The 20,055-nt window shown below is 37.4% G+C and overlaps 1 protein-coding gene across 1 annotated transcript; it reads left to right on the forward strand.

The window, feature by feature from the left end:
- Nucleotides 1–5,671: 5,671 nt before the first annotated feature.
- Nucleotides 5,672–17,847, forward strand: LOC121430834 (retinol dehydrogenase 8-like). Its single transcript, XM_041628252.1, has 4 exons — nt 5,672–6,166; nt 10,757–10,936; nt 16,540–16,633; nt 17,286–17,847. The coding sequence occupies exons 1-4, from the start codon at nt 5,902–5,904 to the stop codon at nt 17,614–17,616; spliced, it is 870 nt and encodes a 289-aa protein (XP_041484186.1). The 5' UTR covers nt 5,672–5,901; the 3' UTR covers nt 17,617–17,847.
- The last annotated feature ends 2,208 nt before the right edge of the window (nt 17,848–20,055 follow it).

Below are 20,055 nucleotides of genomic sequence, written 5' to 3' on the forward strand. Positions count from 1 at the left end.
ATTTTCTCCTCAGGGGAGGCGCAATAGCTCAGTCGGTAGAGCAGGGGTTTCGGATTCCGCTGACCCGGGTTCGATTCCCAAAGGGTGCGCTAGTGCCCTTTGTTAAGGCATATATCCTCATAACCAGGTCCCTCGGAGAGGATCTTAAACCGTTGGTCCCCTGGTTGCTTGCTCACATGCATTCGTGCTTTCGTAGCAGTCAGGTAAATATCCTCGGTATAACATAACATTATCAAGTGATACAACAATTAATTCTTCCATGAACATATGGAATTAGCATTGCTTGATATTATACTATGCTTCAGTCAAGTTGTCCTTTATTGTCAAATCTACAAAAAAAATGAAATAATGTATAATTTAAATTTAAAAAAAGAATAGTGAGTGAGGGACATCATCGACTGTCTTTCATTTGACAGGGCAAATGAGACATTGACTTATTGTTCAGACATATTATGATTAGCTTTTGTTTTTGCTCTGCTCTGAAGCGCCTTGAACATCGAATCAAGATGGAAAGTGCGCTATACAAATATCACATATTATCATTATTATTTGCATGTTACTCAGTTGTGCATTACACTTTTTTGTGAAAACTAAGCGAAACTTTAAATGTCATACCTTTTTTTTATTTTACGTCCGATTTTGAAGAAAATTTCAGTGTTATGCTAGTTTGTTTTAATTTTTTTTTTGCCTTTTTATTCAAATCCACATTTTTCTGGGATGGACTTGACCTTTAAGTGTTAGTATATTTGATATTGTAAATCAATACCCTTTTTAATTTGGTAATGTGGAGGTGGGCCTATACTGTATTTGTTTTAGATTGAAAAGGTGATTTAGGAGAAATTTCATATTGTAAGTACCGAATGACCACGAATAAAGTTTTTTTTTAGCTTACTTCAGTGGTCAGGTTTAGTCATTCCGAAGCAATCTTGCTACCATTATTATATATATGGCAATTTGGTAATACGAAGGTACTTTGTGTTTTAGATTGAATCAAGAATAGTTTACGATGCTTTCTTTGCGGCAAAGCCGAATTTTTAAAGTTTAGTTTTTAACCAATAATACAATACAATATAAAAATACAGTGTTGAAATTTACTTATATCTAGTTATATGCAACAAAGTATACCGTAGATGAATCTAAATCGATACTCATGAAATAGGGAAATATGTAAAATACATGTAATTTACCTAATGTATTACAATTATCATTTTTATTTTTTCTGTCATTGAAAAGGTGGTCTATAAGATACGTCATCATGTATCTGTGAATTTTAATGATTTCAAAACAATCTTCTAACATTATGTATTATATATTTGATATCATATATTTTATGTCGAAATGTGCATTTGGTGTAAACCGATATTTCATTTATAGATTTATATTTATTGGGAATATCATCTGCCTGAAGTTGAGCAATGCCTTTTTGAAGTGATTCCTCAATTATAAGATGTGTGTATACATGGATGTATAGCGAGCGAGCGGTTTAGGAAAAAATCAAATCTGAAGTTGTAAAAACTCACTTTTTAGTTAATCATGGCGCTCAATGTAAAAAAGAGTTTTTCCTACGAGGATTTTTTTTTGAGGGGGTGGGGCAAGTATTCCCCTGCCCCCTCCCCAGTTCCGCCTTTCCTGTTTGTAGATCTTTGGAAAAATAATGCATCTCAACATTAACCTTTTGACTGTAATGCTATCCAATGCAATCCTATTCAATGCAATCTTGAACAATGCAATCCTGAACAATGAGCTGTATGTATCGAATGACCACGAATAAATGCAATTGTTTCTGCATTTCTTTCTTCTTTTTTTGTTTGTATTTCTGTCTGTGGATTTGCTTTGTCCTATGCCATTCATAAATTAAAGGTGTGTATTCCAGGCAATGCCCATATAAAATTGGAATGGTTTCTTGTTAATTCGAGGGTGCTCTCACCGATTACCATTTTACGAGGCCGCCATCATTTTTAGGCTTAACCGCTCACGATGGCGGTCTCCTGCATTCGTTTAAACTGTTATTTCTTTTCATTGAATATTGCTACTTTTTTATATTAATTTTTCATTGCTTTGTTATGATTATTGCTTAAATTGTTTTGTAAAACTTAATTGTATCACCTAGATGTTATGTTGAATATTTATGCTGAGTGCAGAAATAAATGAAATAAAATAAAATTATCCATTGAAAACATAACATTGCACACAAATTAATTACCTTTGCCTTCAATTGTGACACAGGAGTGAAAAGCTATCTGAAAACATAATCTTTTTTTCTATTACAAAAACATGATTTTTTTTCTTTTACAAAACACTTCTTCTTGATATTCAAAATAGCCTCCATAGTCCCCTGTACAGCATGTTTGGAATCAGCACGTTAAGATTAACAAGGAATCATAAAAAAAGAAAATATATCAAAAAATAAAACCAAATAAAATAATGAGATACCGACTTTTTAAAATACAAATTCGATGAAAACGCATGATTGTTCAAAGTTTAACATTTCCGATGAAAACAGTTTCCTACATGTCACTGTCAATATACGATGCGTGAGCAAATGTTTTTTTTTCTTTTTAATACAGATATTGTCAACCTAGAACGAAAAAAAGAATATAATACTTATTTTAATGCAATATAATCATTGCTGAAACGATATTTTGTTTAGGAGGCATATTTCCACACACGTGTATGAAATTATGATGTAATTACGAATTCATAGTGGGGGCATGACATTATCAGCTTTTATACTCCTCTTTATAACTCCTCAAAAAAAGTTAGGAAAAGAGTTTGGCCATTAATTTATCCCAACTCCCAATTTCATGCACGCAATGCATATTTGATATCATTCAAAAGATCATTTAATATTTTTAACGATACCTACATGATATTAGTATGTTTCACATGGAAGAGCAGGGCACTGAAATGTGAGGCAAGTTTTCAAATTCAGAAGTTGCAAAATTACACAATATTAAAAGTCACAGTATTTGTTTTTTCCGTGGTGATGAGCAGGGTCGGATCGAGGATTTCCGAAAGGGGGGTGGGGTAAATTTTTCGGAGGAAAACTAATTTTTCGGAGGAAAACTTTGACACGCCCCCAATGAAAAAAAAATCGACCACAAGGATATTGAGTTTCTCAGCGGTTTCTTTTGTTTACATTCACGTTGACATCGACATTAATATACCTCATAAACACATCTCTGCACAAGCAAACGCATAACAAACAAACAAACATGCATGGGTGTTTCAAACCACGACTCAAATCATGTAATCTCACAGATGTCCATATTAATGTCAATGTTAAGGTGCATGAAAACAAAATATATAATATTTCTCCTCACATTTCGGGTTTCATTATTGTATATTGATGTTTCAGGATGTTTCCAGTCTCCTACTGGACAATGGTGTACATGGTGTATCCGCACTTGTTGGTCTGTCTTTGGGGCTTTTCACACGTGAATCTTGAATCATCAATGTAACGATGATGAGAGGTGTTCGTGATTATAATCATGTAGGGGTTTCAATTTCACACGTGCATACAATTCTTCATTAGGCTTATTTTTCACTAGAATCATCATTGAGATTAAGATTTGCTTTACCGTGTGAAAGGTCTTTTTGGCAGGTAATCGTGAGAGCGGGCCAGTTGGACCTTACTTCGTATGTAGGGGGAAATAAAAGAATAATAATGATAATGAAAAGAGATACCAGACAGATCAGGTTCAATGAGCATTCTACATTTCCATTCATTCCTGTTGACCTTTGCATGTCTGGCTAGGTATATTGTCTGCTGTCAATAATTGCGTGACAAAGGTATTATCTATGCTGTGTGTTTGTCACATCATATTAAGAGACTGATGATTAACGCGAGCTTTTTGATCCAGTGATAGTTATGTACATCTTTAATAAAAACATTCAGTCAGTTTCGCCAGCCTTGAAGTTTTGTTGGCTGATACCTTGTTTCAGCATGTGCCTTTCAATCAACATGCTTCATATTTGGAGCAGCAAACTTGAGAAGCAGACGATTTTTGTGATGATATCATTCGATCCGGACACTAGCTTCCGGTCGTATTATGTGCCACGTACATGACGTATATCTGGAATATTATGGAGAACCTTGGGAAAATGGAATTTTAAATGGTAAACAATCAATGACAAATTTGCCTCTAAATCAAAATATGCAGACATTTTCCAATATAAAACACATGGAACTAAGATTGCCAAAGGCAAACAGGAACTGCACATCGATTTTCCATGCTTTAAGTCATTTGTTATTAACTGCGCATACAATCTGCGTATATAATATGAAGTTCTAATCATGAACTGCTTCAAGCCCTTCTCATGGTAACGATCATAAGACCAAAGTAGGCAAGTATACCGATTTTCTTGATGTAACAGGGGTCAGTCCCCTGTTAGTGAATTCATTTTGTAAAGGCATGGTCACACCGGCCGAGAGTTATGGAGCGGTAGGGAAAGAGGGTCGAATTTCGCTCTCAAAATTGGGGGAAAAATCGAAAAAAAAAAAACGAAATCGAAAATGGTAAACGGTAGCGAGCGATGATGATTTTTTTCTCTCAGCTCCACGACGGCTCCAACAAAAAATTACGCTCGGCCGGTGTGACCATGCCTTACGTGATGAATGTCCATCTCTTCATAGGTCCGTGGTCACATAAATCTTTGATTACAAAAAGTAGGAAAGGGGAAGGGATTTTCAAAATACTACTAGATAGAAGAATCATTTGCAGTCAAATGAAAGGTTCGAGTGATCCGTTCCATTCCTGGTGAAACGTTGACTATACAGTGCGCCCCCAAAAAATTAAAAAAAAAACTATACACTTTTGAAATGGCTGCCATATTAAAAAATATAGCACTTCGGGGGAAACACATACTGTAATACATGTATATGGAAGCGAATAAAGTCAACTTTCAAATAATACCAAAAAGTTGGAAAACTATTCATGCTTGAGCGAGCACTGTCCACTGAAACAAAGAGTATGAAAATTAGGCTGGGCCGGAATTAGCCTTCCAATTTATGTCAGTTTTTGAGAGGCAAATCATTCGGAAATTGCAAAGTTAAGGGAGTTGTGATAGATTAATGATCAATCGTGACTAGTTTTGGTTGTTTAAGCAAATTTCATAAATTGTTTGATTGAACTATGTGTTCATGGGAGTCGGGAGAATCGGGGGTGAGATAGGACTTTAAGTGGGAAAGGTGGGTTGATGGAATAAGGGTCAATAGAATGTCCCCCCCCCCCCCCCCTCTCTCCCAACATCCCCTCCTGTTGAGAGACTGATTGCTATTGTCATGTACGCATGCCAGAGCAGAATCCTGATTTAATGATAAATTGTGAATTTGGGCATCAACTTTTTTCCCCCAAATTTTTGGTGTTATTTGAAAATTGACTCTATTGGCTTCCCATATATATAAAGCCCCCCCCCCCCGTGATATGGTTGGGTTTTTTTTTTGCAGTCATGTCAAAAGTGTATAGTTTTTGGGGACGCATAGTTAGTTGGTGAAAAGCTTTCATTGAGGCAGTGTTGAGTCACCCATGCATAGTGGACGGAATTTACTAGCGGACACTTGGCCCGCCATACCCATGGGGCTTGCGTCAATGAAACCATTGTAAACATGGTAAACCGCTTGCGCGATATTATATCATTGGTTAGTATAAAATAGGTTTGGTGATGGACCTGGCCACGGAGGATCATCTATTGTTACTGGGGGTGCTGTGACAATGCTCAGCACCCACAGTTAACAATAAACTGATCATCCGTGGATTGGTCCCTGGGTTGATCAGTAGACGGGTTAACCGCGGTGTAGCGGTGGCAGTACCGTACGTGGACCTTACCCATCTAAAGGCTTACTCATTCAATTTTTTAAATCTGAATTTATATGAAATACTTTAGTATTATACCCCAAACATGGAGCCTCAAATCGTTCTCATAACTGGCTGCTCTTCAGGTATCGGGCTCGCCACTGCCACTCGTCTCGCTCACGACAACGATCAGCGATACATCGTCATCGCAACGGTAATTTCGATGTCGGAAAGGGCGGAGCTGATGACTGCCGTGGGCGACGCCCTGGATAAAACAGTTTTCATCAAAGTTTTGGACGTAACGAATGACGAGAATATATCTTCTGTGGTTGACAATGTCATTAATACTCATGGGCGGATCGATGTTTTGAGTGAGTTCTTTAATTGTATTGTTTGTTTGTTTTTTGCTTCATATTATAATTAGGAATTGTTCAGAATTGTTATTGTACGAATGGACCTAGGTCCATGTTGTACCGCGGATATATGAGAAAGTGTGTCTTTGACGTCAACTTAGGGTTGAAAATAATTATACTTGAATAATTAGTAAAATTCATCGAATAAAATGCTGAAAATATCAAAATCTGAAAACAAATACCAAAGTTAACGGACTTGTAAGATTAGCAATATCTTGTGGAACAGTACATGTATTTATGCACGTCGTGATGAGTGTATGATATATGATAAAGTTGCAGCAATGAATCAGTTGACGATGACATATATTGATTTGAATGGAAATAATTTCATGATTATAATAAAATAAAAAAAAGAAAAAATGGGGATATGACATCAAATTTGCTCATTGAATTTTCATGAAGACATGCATAAAACCCATAAAACATTTTCACCGAAATTATGTACAAATTCTTAAAATATCATGTTGTTCCTTGTCCGATTTTTACAAATGTTCATTGTTTCCTTAACCTGATTTTCCTAAATCTGTTCAAGCCATATTATTTTTCAGGCTAGAACATGCATTCCTTTAAAAAGTGCTTCCTGTTTTTTTGTACGTCCCTTGCATGGGTTGTGACTCATTTTTCACAGTTGTCTGAACATTTTTAATAGACCAAAACTGAATGGGTTCAGGGCCGAGACACGGGAAAGCACAAAAAGGGTGTTTTTCATTATCTTTTTTTAATCTATTCATATTGAAAACAGTCGGTTCGTTGGGCAGTTTTCGAAATTCAATTCAATTCTAGACATGGGTGAATGAAACTTTTGAATGATTAAATTATACACTGGGAAAACAATAGCATTTTAAGAATATTGTTTGGGCCTATCACTCTAACAACTGTAAGGTACCATGGTCACATTTGTTCTACGGCGGCCGTACGGCGAGTCCAACTACATATAGGTGGTTTGAATCAAAATTGATAAAACGGCTGTTTTCGACTCGCCGTACGGCCGCCGTAGAACAAATGTGACCATGGTAAACTTTATGACAACTTCTTTTAACTTTTAGAAAAAATTGTAATACTTTCAGAATAGTTTTTAAAAGAAATAGTTGTTAGAGTTACGGACATATACAAACATTTTAAACAAACAATTTGTAGTTTGTGTGTTAGAAGCTTGGAAAGGTCGTTTTCCTAGACTAAAATGATCATATGCATGCAATATCATTTATTGATATGAATACAATTTGCTTTCGAGTTAGCTGGTTCATAGGAATCAATAACTGAGAGCGGTTAAATAGGAACGTGGATCCAAAGTAGGAAGATGAGCAGTCGATTACAATATTTAACGATTTATTGCATTGACCCATGGAAATTATCGTAAAATCAATAACTATGTAGGCTATACATGCTATAAAAATATCTAGTGATGCCAATCTTTCATTTACCAAACGATCTTCAGATGAGAGTATGTAACATTTTGAGATCAGGGTCAACTCATATATATACATATACCTGTGTGTGTGTGTGGTTGAGGGTGTGTTTTTGAGGGTGTGCGTGTGTGTGTGTATGAGAGAGAGAGAAAATATATGTGTACAACAGCTTTGACAACTCTTTTACATATTTTGTGAAAGAAGTTGATGAAAGTAGGCGTAAGTAGCTTAAAGGTCAAGTCCACCTCAGAAAAATGTTGATTTGAATCAATAGAGAAAAATCAGACAAGCACAATGCTGAAAATTTCATCAAAATCGGATGTAAAATAAGAAAGTTATGACATTTCAAAGTTTCGCTTATTTTCAACAAAATATTTATATGAACGAGCCAGTTACATCCAAATGCATGAGAGAGTCGATGATGTCACTCAATATTTCTTTTGTTTTTTATCGTTTGAATTATACAATATTTCAATTTTTACGAATTTGATGAATAGGACCTCCTTGCCTGAAACACAAAATGTAAAATAATGGATTGCCACGTGTTCAGGGAAGAATGAAACTTCATTTCACATGACAATGACGAGAAAATCCAAAAAATATTTCATATTTCATAATAATAAAATAGAAAAGAAATAGTGAGTGAGTTATGTCATCAACTCTCTCATTTGGATAAAACTGGCTCGTTCATATAATTATTTCGTTAAAAATAAGCGAAACTTTAAAATGCCATAACTTTCTTATCTTACATCCGATTTTGATGAAATTTTCAATGTTATGCTTGTTAAATTTTTATCTTTTTATTCAAATTAAGATTTTGTTGGGGTGGACTTGACCTTTAAAGGGGAATCCAGCCTTGGCCATAAAAGTTGTGTTGGGAAGGAGAAAAATAAATTAAACAGAATGGTGAAAGTTTGAAAGAAATTGGACAAGTAATAAGGAAGTTATAGCTGCTTTAAAATTGAGATCACTAATACTATGTAGATTTCAAATTGGCAATTGAGTAAGTAAATTATGACAAGGGGCAAGGACAACTTTCCCATAGGCCATGTACTTTATTATCAGGGATTTGTGGTTTTCTCCTAAGTACCCATTCCCCCGGGCAGTAATCTAAATATAACCCAGGGAGTATATTGTTTTATGTCCTCATGAAAGACAAATATAATTTGAAATAAAACTTTTGGGAAAAATGACATTTTAGCCATAATGTGTATTGGAGTACATGGAAGAGTAGTCCTTGCCTTACATCACTATCACATCCCATATGCGGCCAATTTGAAGACTCCATGGGTATAGTGATTACCAATATTTACAACTTTTAAAAATTCATAACTTTCTTGTTGTTTGTCCAATATTGTTCAAACTTTTACCAATCAACTTGTCTCATTTTTCTTTTCCTTATAAAAACAAGTTTTTATTTGGGTTAGATTCCCCTTTAAAGAAAAATTCCAGTAATTGCAGTAAACACTGATTTCATGAGAAAGTCTGTAAAACAAGGCTTAATTGTCAGTATATCATCGAGGATCTAGATCTGGTACAGTTACATTAACTGAACGTTGTGAAATCTTGAAATCTACGCTAAAAAATTTTCACACCGAAGATCCCAACACAGATAAGCGCACGTGGGACAATGTATAATTATTACTTAGAGCGTGGGGCCCGACGGCTCTACCCGAATCGTGATGTGCTTATTTGCTGATTTCTCAGCAATTATACAATTTCTTCGAGAATCCTTTGGCACATGCGTTTTATTTATACACTTTGGTGATAATTTCATTGGATTCTGTACGAACTCATTTTAATATCGTTACCAAAACTAGCATTTACCTTTAAATCACGTTTCCCAAGAGCTGTCTGCCCTTTGGAAAAATGGGTAATGCCGAAAAAATGTCTCTGTCGGGAATAGAACCTAGCCCACCAGCTTGGGACGCTTGTGCCTTAACCACTAGACCACAAAGACGGGTTATTGGCAAGTGCGACCCCGATCCGATAGACGGTCAGATAAACAGATTTTCGACACTATAGACCAATTTCACAACGTGAGAGGGCAGCAGACTGGTCGCCATGCTGCGGTGGGCGAATCAACTTTTATAGTACACAAGTCAATAGGGTATTTGGTACATTCGTTCGATTTTTTTTTTATTTTGGATCAATTGAGCAGATTTCTTGTAAGATTCACAATGAGCATTAATCGGAGAAGTTCAGGTCGCAGCTGTGCTATGTTCAATTGCCACAACAATTGGAGAAAGCTTCAGGATTGGAAGCAAAGTGAATGTGAAATTCACTCGCCTTGGACTCATGAAGCCTGTTTGTGTGTGAAGCCGTACTCCCTGCATAGGTTTCCAGGCCGTGATGAAGGAATGCGTCGCCAGTGGATAAAAAACATCAACAGAAAGGACTTAGATGGAAATATCAGTCCCTCTCTCTCTCTCCCCCTCTCTCTCTCACACTATCCCTCTCTCTCTCTCTCTCCCTCTCACTATCCCCTTCTCTGTATTACACTATCCCTCTCTCACACACTCTCTCGCTAGCCCCCCCCCCCCTCTCTCTCTCTCACTACCCCCCCCCCCCCCCTTTCTCACTATCCCCTTACATACTCTCTCCCCTCTCACTATCCCCCTCCTCTCACACATACTCTCTCCCCTCTCTCATCCTCTCTCTCATCCTCTCTCACTCTATGTCTCGTTCACTCTCCCGCACAATTTACTAGCAACAAGAAGTGAGCTCCCTGATGAAAACCAACAGCGATTCTTGGTCATCAACTCACTTTTACTGACAAAACTAAGGGGAAAAAGTAGCCAAAGTGCAAAAATTCATCATACCTTCATCGGTCAGATATGGCCATTGTCTTACATCGTCTACCCAGGTGTCCATGCTTTATTTTATTGTTTTATGATGAAGTTAATGACACAATATCAGAGCTTATCTGTAATCTTCCATTGAATTTGTACACAGAGCCAATCGCGGTCAGCGCACTTGCCCACCGCAGCAATGGCGTCGCCGATAGAGGGCCAAATACATAAACCGGCCGTGAAATTGGTCTATACCAATTATAATTTCATATCATGGTGATTTCAATTCTTCATGGCAAATATTATTTATTATTATTTCTATATGCATTTTTTTATCATATCAATAGTAAACATCGCTGGAGTGGTCTTCCTCGGAATTCCTGAGCAGATGCCGAGGGAAAAGATTGACCTTATGTTCAGTGTTAATGTGATGGGGGCTATGAGACTCACACAAGCTGTCCTGCCGCACATGAAAGAAAGAAGAGCAGGGAAGATTATTGCTGTTACAAGCAGTCTCGCCAGGCAAGGTAAAGTTCCTCTTTCGATTAAGACGAATGCCATTATAGTCAAGTAGAACCACAACATGACCGTCAAGTTGGGTAAATATGCATTTTTTATGGAAGTTGTAGTATAGGGTGTCTACTTCAAGAATCCGACGGGTGCCACTTGGGCACCCTTGGGCATTTTTTTAAAACTGACGTCATAGGCCACGCCTGCTTTTTTTTATATACCTCTCAAATATGACTTTCATATTTTACGGAATAAACATGTCATGTTTGGTATCAAATTAAAGCTAATGACAAATCAAATGGAAATATATGGATCACTGGGCATTTAAATCACACCAATATCAGTTAAATATCATTTAAGGTCATAAAAGGTCAAATTGCATACAAATGTATGTAATACATATAAGCCGAAAAAACATGTTCTAAGTTAGGTATCATATGCATTTTTTGCTGAAAGTTAAGTTGAGGGTGGGCATATTAAGAACGTGACGTCATAAACCACACATACTTTCTTGCATTCCTCTTCATTGTTATTTTTCTCTTGAGAGGAATAAAAATATCATGTTTTATATCAAATTATAGCAAATGCAAAATCGAATCCACAAATATGAATCACAAGGCATTTATATTGCGTTCAGATCAATTGAAGGTCATGAAAGGTCAAGTTAGGTCACAAATGCAAGCAATGCAACATATAAAGCACTGAAGTTTGGAATACAAACAAATTGAGCATTGAATATATTTTTGGCTGATAGTTATGCTGAGGATGTGTATATCTATAATCTGACAGGGGCTACTTTGGTACCCTGGGGCAACGTCATTTTCTGACGTCATAGACCACACCATCCTTTTCATATAGGTCAAACTCTTAATTATGATTTACAGTATCTCTTCTCTGGTGAACGGAATAAACATATCATACTTTGTATCAAATTAAAGCTTATGGAAAATGGAGTGTAAATTTATAAAAAAAAAATAAATAAATCACATGCCAAGGTCACCTTTAGGTCATTTTAGCCGATGAAAGCTCTAATGAAGGCGGGAGTTTATCAGTACTTAAAAAGTGAAAATTCCTCAACAACCTCGACTGCATGTCTGTGCCTTAGCTGTATACTTTGTCATGTTCGTTTCACACTTGCAGTATGAATTATGAATACATGATTCGACGGCTGGGCAGCAACTGCATTAAGTCTCATAGAACATGGTGACACTGACTTGCATCTGCAAAGGTACCAACCACTGTATCATTAACAAGTACGGGTAGGTCTAATGTCCTGTTCCACGTACTCGGGTAGGTCTAATGTCCTGTTCCACGTTGTATCAGTTATCTTCCGAAGATGTCATGGGCGTGAGCATAGTTTAAATAATTTTCTCTGACAACACTGACATTTGTGTTCTACGAGAATCTTCTCATTTAAGGTTTACAAGCATACTGAAGAACAAGTGATCGATATTAAAGTTATAACTAAGAGAGAAAAAAAATCTGGCTGTGCACAGACAATATTTTAGGTTGGGATAACATATTGTGTCAATCTGGCAAGGAAAATACTTCCACCCTGAACTTGCTTAATCCTCTTCCAGACTGATTTGCCCCTCTTCAATCTCGATTGCATGTTAATCTATAATTGTGTTTAGAATGGCACAATACGATACACCAAAGTGACAAACGCAAGCCCTAGAACATGCACGGTGGCCCCGATATTAATACACATGGAATAAGTTCTGACAATTCCATGATGAGAGTATCCACTGTGCTATGAACAGGTACAGGAATGCCCTCCTAACTTAATATACTTCCCAGCATACACGAAAGGTTAGTTGCAGAAAAGATTTTCTCCGGCTGAAGATCCTGGAGAAGAGCACATTTGACACGCTCTTTTGCTGACTTTTCAGTCGGGGTAGGCTCTTAATCTTTACATTTATCATTAGTCAAGAAAGAGCTAAAGTTTGAATACTACAGCTTTAATTGATCCTGATTCCTGTCCACTTCTTCTACATCAGGCTCTGTAGAGTAAGCAGTAAGTTCAGAGTGAAAGTATTTCCCTTTCCAAATTAACACAACATTGTATCCCACCCTAATGAAAGGAATTGTGCACAGCCAGCTTTTTTTCCTAGATTCAATACCATACATATCGATTACCTTTCCATCAGAATGTAAAAGGCTTGTAAATCCTAAAAGCAGAACAGTCTGGTAGAACAGAAAAATCAGTGTCGTCAGAGAAAAATCATATATGCTTCTACTCCCATGACATCTTCAGAAGATAACTGATAGTACGTGGAACAGGACATTAGGCCTTCCCCGCACTTGTTTATGACACAGTGTGTTTTATTTCTGTATAAATGTACATTCCATTTTCCACAAACTTTCATGTGATACCAAACATGATGTGTTCATTCCATACACTAGATCAGAGATAAGTCATAATTAAGAGGTTGTCCTATGTGAAAAGGATGGTGTGGTCAATGACGTTGCCCCAAGGCTACCAAAGTAGCCCCTGTCAGATTCAGAAAATACAGATCCTCAACATAACCTAAAGCCCAAAATACATATGATACCCAACTTGTTTGTATTCCATAATGCTTTATATGTTGCATTGCTTACATTTGTGACCTCACTTGACCTTTCATGACCTTAAATGACCTTTAATTGATCTGAACGCAATATAAATGCCCTGTGATTCATATTTGTGGATTCGGTTTTGCATTTTCTATAATTTGATATCACACATGATATGTTTAGTCCGCTCAATGGAAAAGTAGTAATTTAGAGGAATGTAAGAAAGTTTGTGTAGTTTATGACGTCAGAAAAGTAAAATTCCTCAAGATGCCAAGGTCGCATCCATTGGATTCTTAATATGCGCACCCTCAACTTAACTTTCTGTACAAAATGCATATTATACCTAACTTATTTGTATTTAAAACATTATATTTTTCGTCTTATGTGTATTACTTACATTTGTAATGCAATTTGACCTTTTACGACCTTAAATGACCTTTAACTGACATTGGTGTGATCTAAATGCCCAGTGATCCATATATATATTTGCATTTGATTTGTCATTAGCTTCCATTTGATACCAAGCATGACATGTTTTTAACGTAAAATATGAAAGTCATATTTAAGAGGTATGTAAAAAAAAAGTGGGCGTGGCCTATGACGTCAATTAAAAAAAAGCCCAAGGGTACCCAAGTGGCACCTGTCGGATTCTTGAAGTAGACACTCTACACTACAACTTTCACCCAAAAAATTGCATATATACCCAACTTGACGGTCATGCAATAATTCTGATCATATCTACCCGACTATTATGCCAAACAAAAAAAACGATGCGCGGATCCGAGGAAGGTGCGGGAGCACCAAGTAAACTTGAAACAAAAAATATATAGATACACAGGAGGAGAGCCCAAAATTGCCATCATTGGGATTGATGGCCTTTCTGTTGATTTCCCCCCTTGTATTTGCCTGTCTTTTTTGGCGGGGTGGTCAAATGATGATGATGGTGGTGGCGGTGATGCTGCTGCTGATGATGATTAAAATGATGATGATAATGATAAAAATGCTGATGATGGTGATGATGATCCATAGCATTTGTATTGCGCCAGTTCAATGTTGTTAATTTCACGTAGTGGAGAAGGAAGGTAGTTCCAGAGACGTGGAGCATTAGATGAAAATATCTCCATATCCCTTTAGGTGTGTGATGGGTACATGAAGAGTGACACCAGTACCAAATGAACGCAAACCAGGACTTAGGCGGTGTTATTCTATCAGGGAAGACACAAAACCTGGAACTAAACTATGAAAAGTCTGGAAAGTCAGGAGAAGGATTTTGAATTCGATCCTGTACCTATTAGGTAGCCAGTGGAACTCTGTGACAACAGGGGTGACGTTGTTATATTTCTCCGCAGCGGCAGCGGGGTGGCAGCAGCATTATGTATACCCTGGAGTCTGTTCAGCACAGTGGAAGAAAGACCAGCATGCAGACTGTCACAGAAGTCAATCCTAGAAGTGATTAAGGAATGATTAAGGAATGATGAATTAGGATTTCTGCTGTAGAATGAGTAAGTAGCGATCCTGTAGCCGATATATTTCATAACTCGTGGTAAGTCGCTTGGCATAGCTTAATGGAAATATGCTTGTCAATCTTGAAGCACTGTTAGGAGGAGACACCCAGATTACGAGCATTGTCTGATTGTGGGACAGACACACTGCCAATTTGAAGATTTTGTGGAACAATCTTGTTTCGCATACGTGGTAAAGAAAAAAACTATTCAGTTTTCTCATCATTCAACTGTACAAAAATTATTACCATTCATTGTCGAACTTCTGTCAGGCAGGTAGTAATACGTGAAATAGCATAATCCTCATCTCTCACTCTTGAGTCGAAGGTCACAATTGCGTATCATCCGCATAGAAATGAACTCGCAATCCATGATGACGCGCAATTTCCCTCAAGAGGTGCAGTGTGCAGAGTGAAGAGTAGCGGACTGCGGACGAAACCTTGCGGAACACCGTACTTCAAGAGAGCCTCCTCTGACAAAGCCTATTGATATTCACCATTTTCCGTCTGCACCGGAGATACGACCGGAACTATGCTAAGGCAGTGGTATGAACCTTCAAGTCTACATGCAATCTCTGGAGAAGGACTTCATGATCTGCGTGTCAGATGCTGCTGATAGATCTAAAACGAGTATGACGGATTTCATGTTGTCAACCGCTCTCAAGAAGAGCTGTCTTGATACCGTGGCGCTGTTTGTAGGCAGACTGCATGGCCGCCTGAAGGGCATTTGTAAGTGATGTCAAAAATCCGCGCCTGGACCCACCCCCATTCCGAAATCTTGAAGAATGGACAAAATAATAATGATTTTCTTTTACTTTTCCTCATTCAGAGGTTCTTTTACTCTTTCTCCTTTTAACAATTTCTTTCGAGATACAGTGCGTGTGGAGTTACAAAACACGTGCATGTAGCATGTAGAGTTATAAAACATGCAGTAAACATCCACTATTTAATATATAATGTAATATAGATGAAATTTCTCTATTGTGTCAAAACTCTGATCATTTGAATTAAATCAACATTTTACATAAAAAGTAGCTCTTTCTTGAACTCATACCAAATTTAATATATATTAAAAGCTCTTCCTTGATTCTTATTCATGACGTCATGGACCTGGCCACGGAGGATTATCTTTTGTTACTGGGTGGCTGTGACAATGCTCAGCACTCCCAGTAACCATGGTAACAATAAACTAATCCTCTGTGGATAAGTCCCTAAATGACATACGATTTGCATATTGCATACTGTGCAAATATCCTAAACAAATTAACCAACGTAAACTTGCCATCGTGTATTTTGTATCCAATGGACAACGTCGTTTCGTTAATAAGAATTGTCATTTTAAACATCAATTGCAAAGAATTCTATTTTATCTTTATCAAAAAATTTGCAACAGGATTACATTCTAACATAACATGACATAACATAACATGAACAAAAGTTTATTCTACATCACAGAAAATACAAGATTTATCATTAGCTAATTTCCAACGTCATGAACTGAACAAGACAAATATCTCATAATCATTCCTATCCCCCTCTCTCTCTCTCTCTCTCTCTCTCCAGGTCGACCTTACTACGAATTTTATTGTGCGACCAAGTTTGCAATCGAAGGGTTTTTCGAATCTCTGGCTGCTGGCTTGAGGCTATTCAATATTCGGTGGGTAGGCCTATTACAAATGATAGAAATATACTTCTTGCCAATATTGGCAAGCTAGGTCTCTTCCTGAAAATACATAAAAAGTCTGTATAATTTTATATTTGATTTATTTAGAATGTTATTGAGAACTAAGGAGAGACTTGGCAATTTTCGCTCCTGACATCAGTAGATAACCAGACTTCGTCATTTCTTTAAATTAGGGGAGGGCCAGGGACCTAAAAAAATATTTTTTAAAAAGAATAAAGAAAAATCCATATTTCATTGTTCGAAATGAAATCTGAAATAGAAATACTCCAAAAATAATTTTTGCTGAATAGATCGTGGGCCCGGCAGCCACTGTGCGGCGCCAGATCGACGGCCGGGACTCTAGCCACCAACCTCCCGGTTGTGAGACGGACGCTCCACCATCTGAGCCAACACACCGTTTCATGGCTGTTGGAGGTGGGAAAGCTCTTTTTCGCTTATCCCTTTCCAAGATAAGCAATGGTCACAGGGCTTGCATAGAAAGATGAAGCAAGGTGGTAGGGTCCGAGAAGGTAAGTTACCTTTTTTTGCAGTTACTGCATGAGGCAGGAGGGATGAACCAAAATGGGATGTCGTGCATTTCCACATTTTGACGCTTCTAATTTCACCAATATTCGATTTCACTCAGGGTTTGTCTGGTGGAGCCTGCTCGTGTTGCTACCAGGATGGATGATCATGTATGTGCCTGCGTGAGGGAGATACTGAACGACGACGAAATCGACGAAATAGACCGCCGTCATCTAGAACACATGCATCGGATGATGAAGGTATCGAAGTCGTCAAGCGCGGAGAAGGTCGCCGAGGCCATCGTGGAACGGTGCTTGGAGGAGGAGAAACCTGCTCTTAGACACCTCTTAAAAGATAAGGTTGGCTGCGAGGAGATAGCGAAGTATTGTAGTGATGTTACTGGGGAACGCTCTATAGCTGGAAACCTAAAGCGACTGGGGTATTCATCGTGAAATGGGAGGCTCCGTTCGCAGAACCTGCGAGACATCTCAACATCGATGTTTGAACATGTTGATACGAACGGACATATATGAGTGCATTGATAATTTAGGTGAATGACTAATCAAAACCGAATGTAAAAAAAATATAAGAGTAAAAATGCCTTGATAATCATTAACAGCTAGTGTTAGTTATGCTGGTGCTAAATAATTCTACTTAGTGCATCGATTATCATCAAATCAACACCACCACCAACACCACCATCATCAAACCATTATGCATCACCTCCACCATCATCATCACCATTGTCAATATCATCATTATCATCATCATCATCATTGCCACCACTACTACTACTACCTCCACCACAACCATCACCAGATGTTTCTCCTCAAGGGGCAGGGGGTTACTGTACAGCGTGTCCCACAAAGATAAAATGAGTAGATTGTGATAATTGCTAAATCATATTGTATATAATTGTAATATCGTGAAACAGCATTTGTATACAACCGACTTGAATTTCATGAGATATGAGCCTTCTTTCAGGAGTGATCAGAAAACAGTCCTTTCAATCCTTGTTTCGGTGTGACGTTGAAATAAAGCACAAATTCCAATCACCTCCTTCACTATTTATGTATTCATTTATTTATTTCCTTTGAAGGGTTGGAGGCCTACTAAAGGATAACTACAAGGAAATGATCTAAAACTTTTTTGTAATCCATAATCTCATCTATTCATCCGAAGGAGGAATAAATAGGTCATCCCCAGAACTTGAACAAAAGAAATCAGTGCCGATCTTATGCCCCTGGCTGAACGTGAATAAAGAGGCATTTGATTTGTACCACTTGAATGTAATCAAAAGAAAAAGTGCTCATATCTTTGTGATTATTAGTCGATGGGGCCTGTTGCAGAAAGAGTTGCGTTTAAACGCAAGTCAGAAAATCAACCGCAAGTCAGAAATGCGCGCTGTTGATTGGTTGAAAATCAAGTTGCGCGTGATTTTTAGAGTTGCGTTTGATTGCAACTCTTTCTGCAACGGGCCCCATATCACATAAAAATTCCTCCAGATGTAGAAAATGAATTGTAGTTTCCGGATGTAAAGAAATGAAGAATGTAATGGTATCCTTTTAATATCATACCAATCTAGAGTGCCATTACCATTTTCTCGTGGAATACGCTGTAGTAGTGAAATATCGAGCAGAAAGGGTATTAAGGGGTATGTTTGTATTTAATTTCAGTATTTTTGTTAGGATTCTCTATTTGTTCCTTGAAGTAAAGAAGTCATATTTTTCCTAATATTTTCACCCCCGTCCTTTCGAAGCTTCTGCTTTTGCACTTCAGAATACTTTTTTCAATATGGCTTCTTCTAAACTTTTCTTGTAAATTATACTTCCCAAAGTTTAGGTGATGATTAAAACAAAATAGAACTTGTCTATTTACAGTTTTCTGGGTTTTGGGGTTTTTTTTATAATTAGCACGTACTCAATATTTCATGTGCTAACATGAATTATTATTATATTTCCAAAGTCTTCACTGACCCGGCATGGTGACTCATGAAATCTAGGTCATATGTTCGGTACTCGGATCAGGAGGCTAAAAAAAAATTTGACATAAAAGCATTTGGGTTGTAGGCTATTGGTATTTATATCATTCTGTGTGGTTTTAACAATTGTACAGCAGAACTTCTGAATCATTTTTGTGTCAATAAATTTCAAACAATTTTTTTTGTTGGTGGTTACTCATTTTTATTTTTGCATTAAGCGCATTGAGACGCCCACGGGTAGTGATATGCGATATATATAAGCAACATCGTGTTATGACTGTAGAAGCTCCTTGCTGTTACTATTGTTATTATTACTATTCTGACCTCAACATAATTAAAGAACAAAGCTTGATATCCCGATGATATATTTTAATCATAGACAGTACAACTCGTCATTGTTTGTCAGTTTCGCATTGGTTTGGGGGAAACGGTTAGAAGATTGACATTACCATAGATATAGAGGCTTTTATCTGGAGCAATTACTATGCACAGGCACACATGCAATACGGTTGTGAGGAACGGACAGGGTGACCAGACGTCCCGTATTTCCCGGGATTGTCCCGTATTTTGCTCCTTTGTCCCGGCGTCCCGATAAACCCTCCCCGGGACGCCTAATTGTCCCGTTTTTCAGAATATTGAACAAAAATACATTTAAAAGTGACAAATTTTCATTAAATCATAAATAAACAACAGATGACGAAGGAGAGATAACAATTAAATCGATAACTGTAAACTTTTGCAAGTTTTGCGGTGATTTTCTTGCTTCTGTAACCCAATACATTGCAAACGAACTTGCCTCCTGCCTATGTGTGTGTGTCAGGCTACTAGCTAGGCATGTATGATCGGAGCAAATGCAAACAATCTCACATGATAAACAGTTTTTCCACCAAAATAGTCACAAAGTCGGCAG

Source organism: Lytechinus variegatus, chromosome 17 (assembly GCF_018143015.1).
Source record: "Lytechinus variegatus isolate NC3 chromosome 17, Lvar_3.0, whole genome shotgun sequence".
In the NCBI taxonomy this organism is placed as follows: Eukaryota; Metazoa; Echinodermata; class Echinoidea; order Temnopleuroida; family Toxopneustidae; genus Lytechinus; species Lytechinus variegatus.

Coding starts and splice junctions, on each gene's coding strand:
- LOC121430834 (XM_041628252.1), top strand. CDS start 5,902: ATGGAGCCTCAAATCGTTCTCATAACTGGCTGCTCTTCAGGTATCGGG. Junction 10,937..16,539: donor AAGCAGTCTCGCCAGGCAAG/GTAAAGTTCCTC, acceptor CTCTCTCTCCAG/GTCGACCTTACTACGAATTT. Junction 16,634..17,285: donor TTGAGGCTATTCAATATTCG/GTGGGTAGGCCT, acceptor GATTTCACTCAG/GGTTTGTCTGGTGGAGCCTG.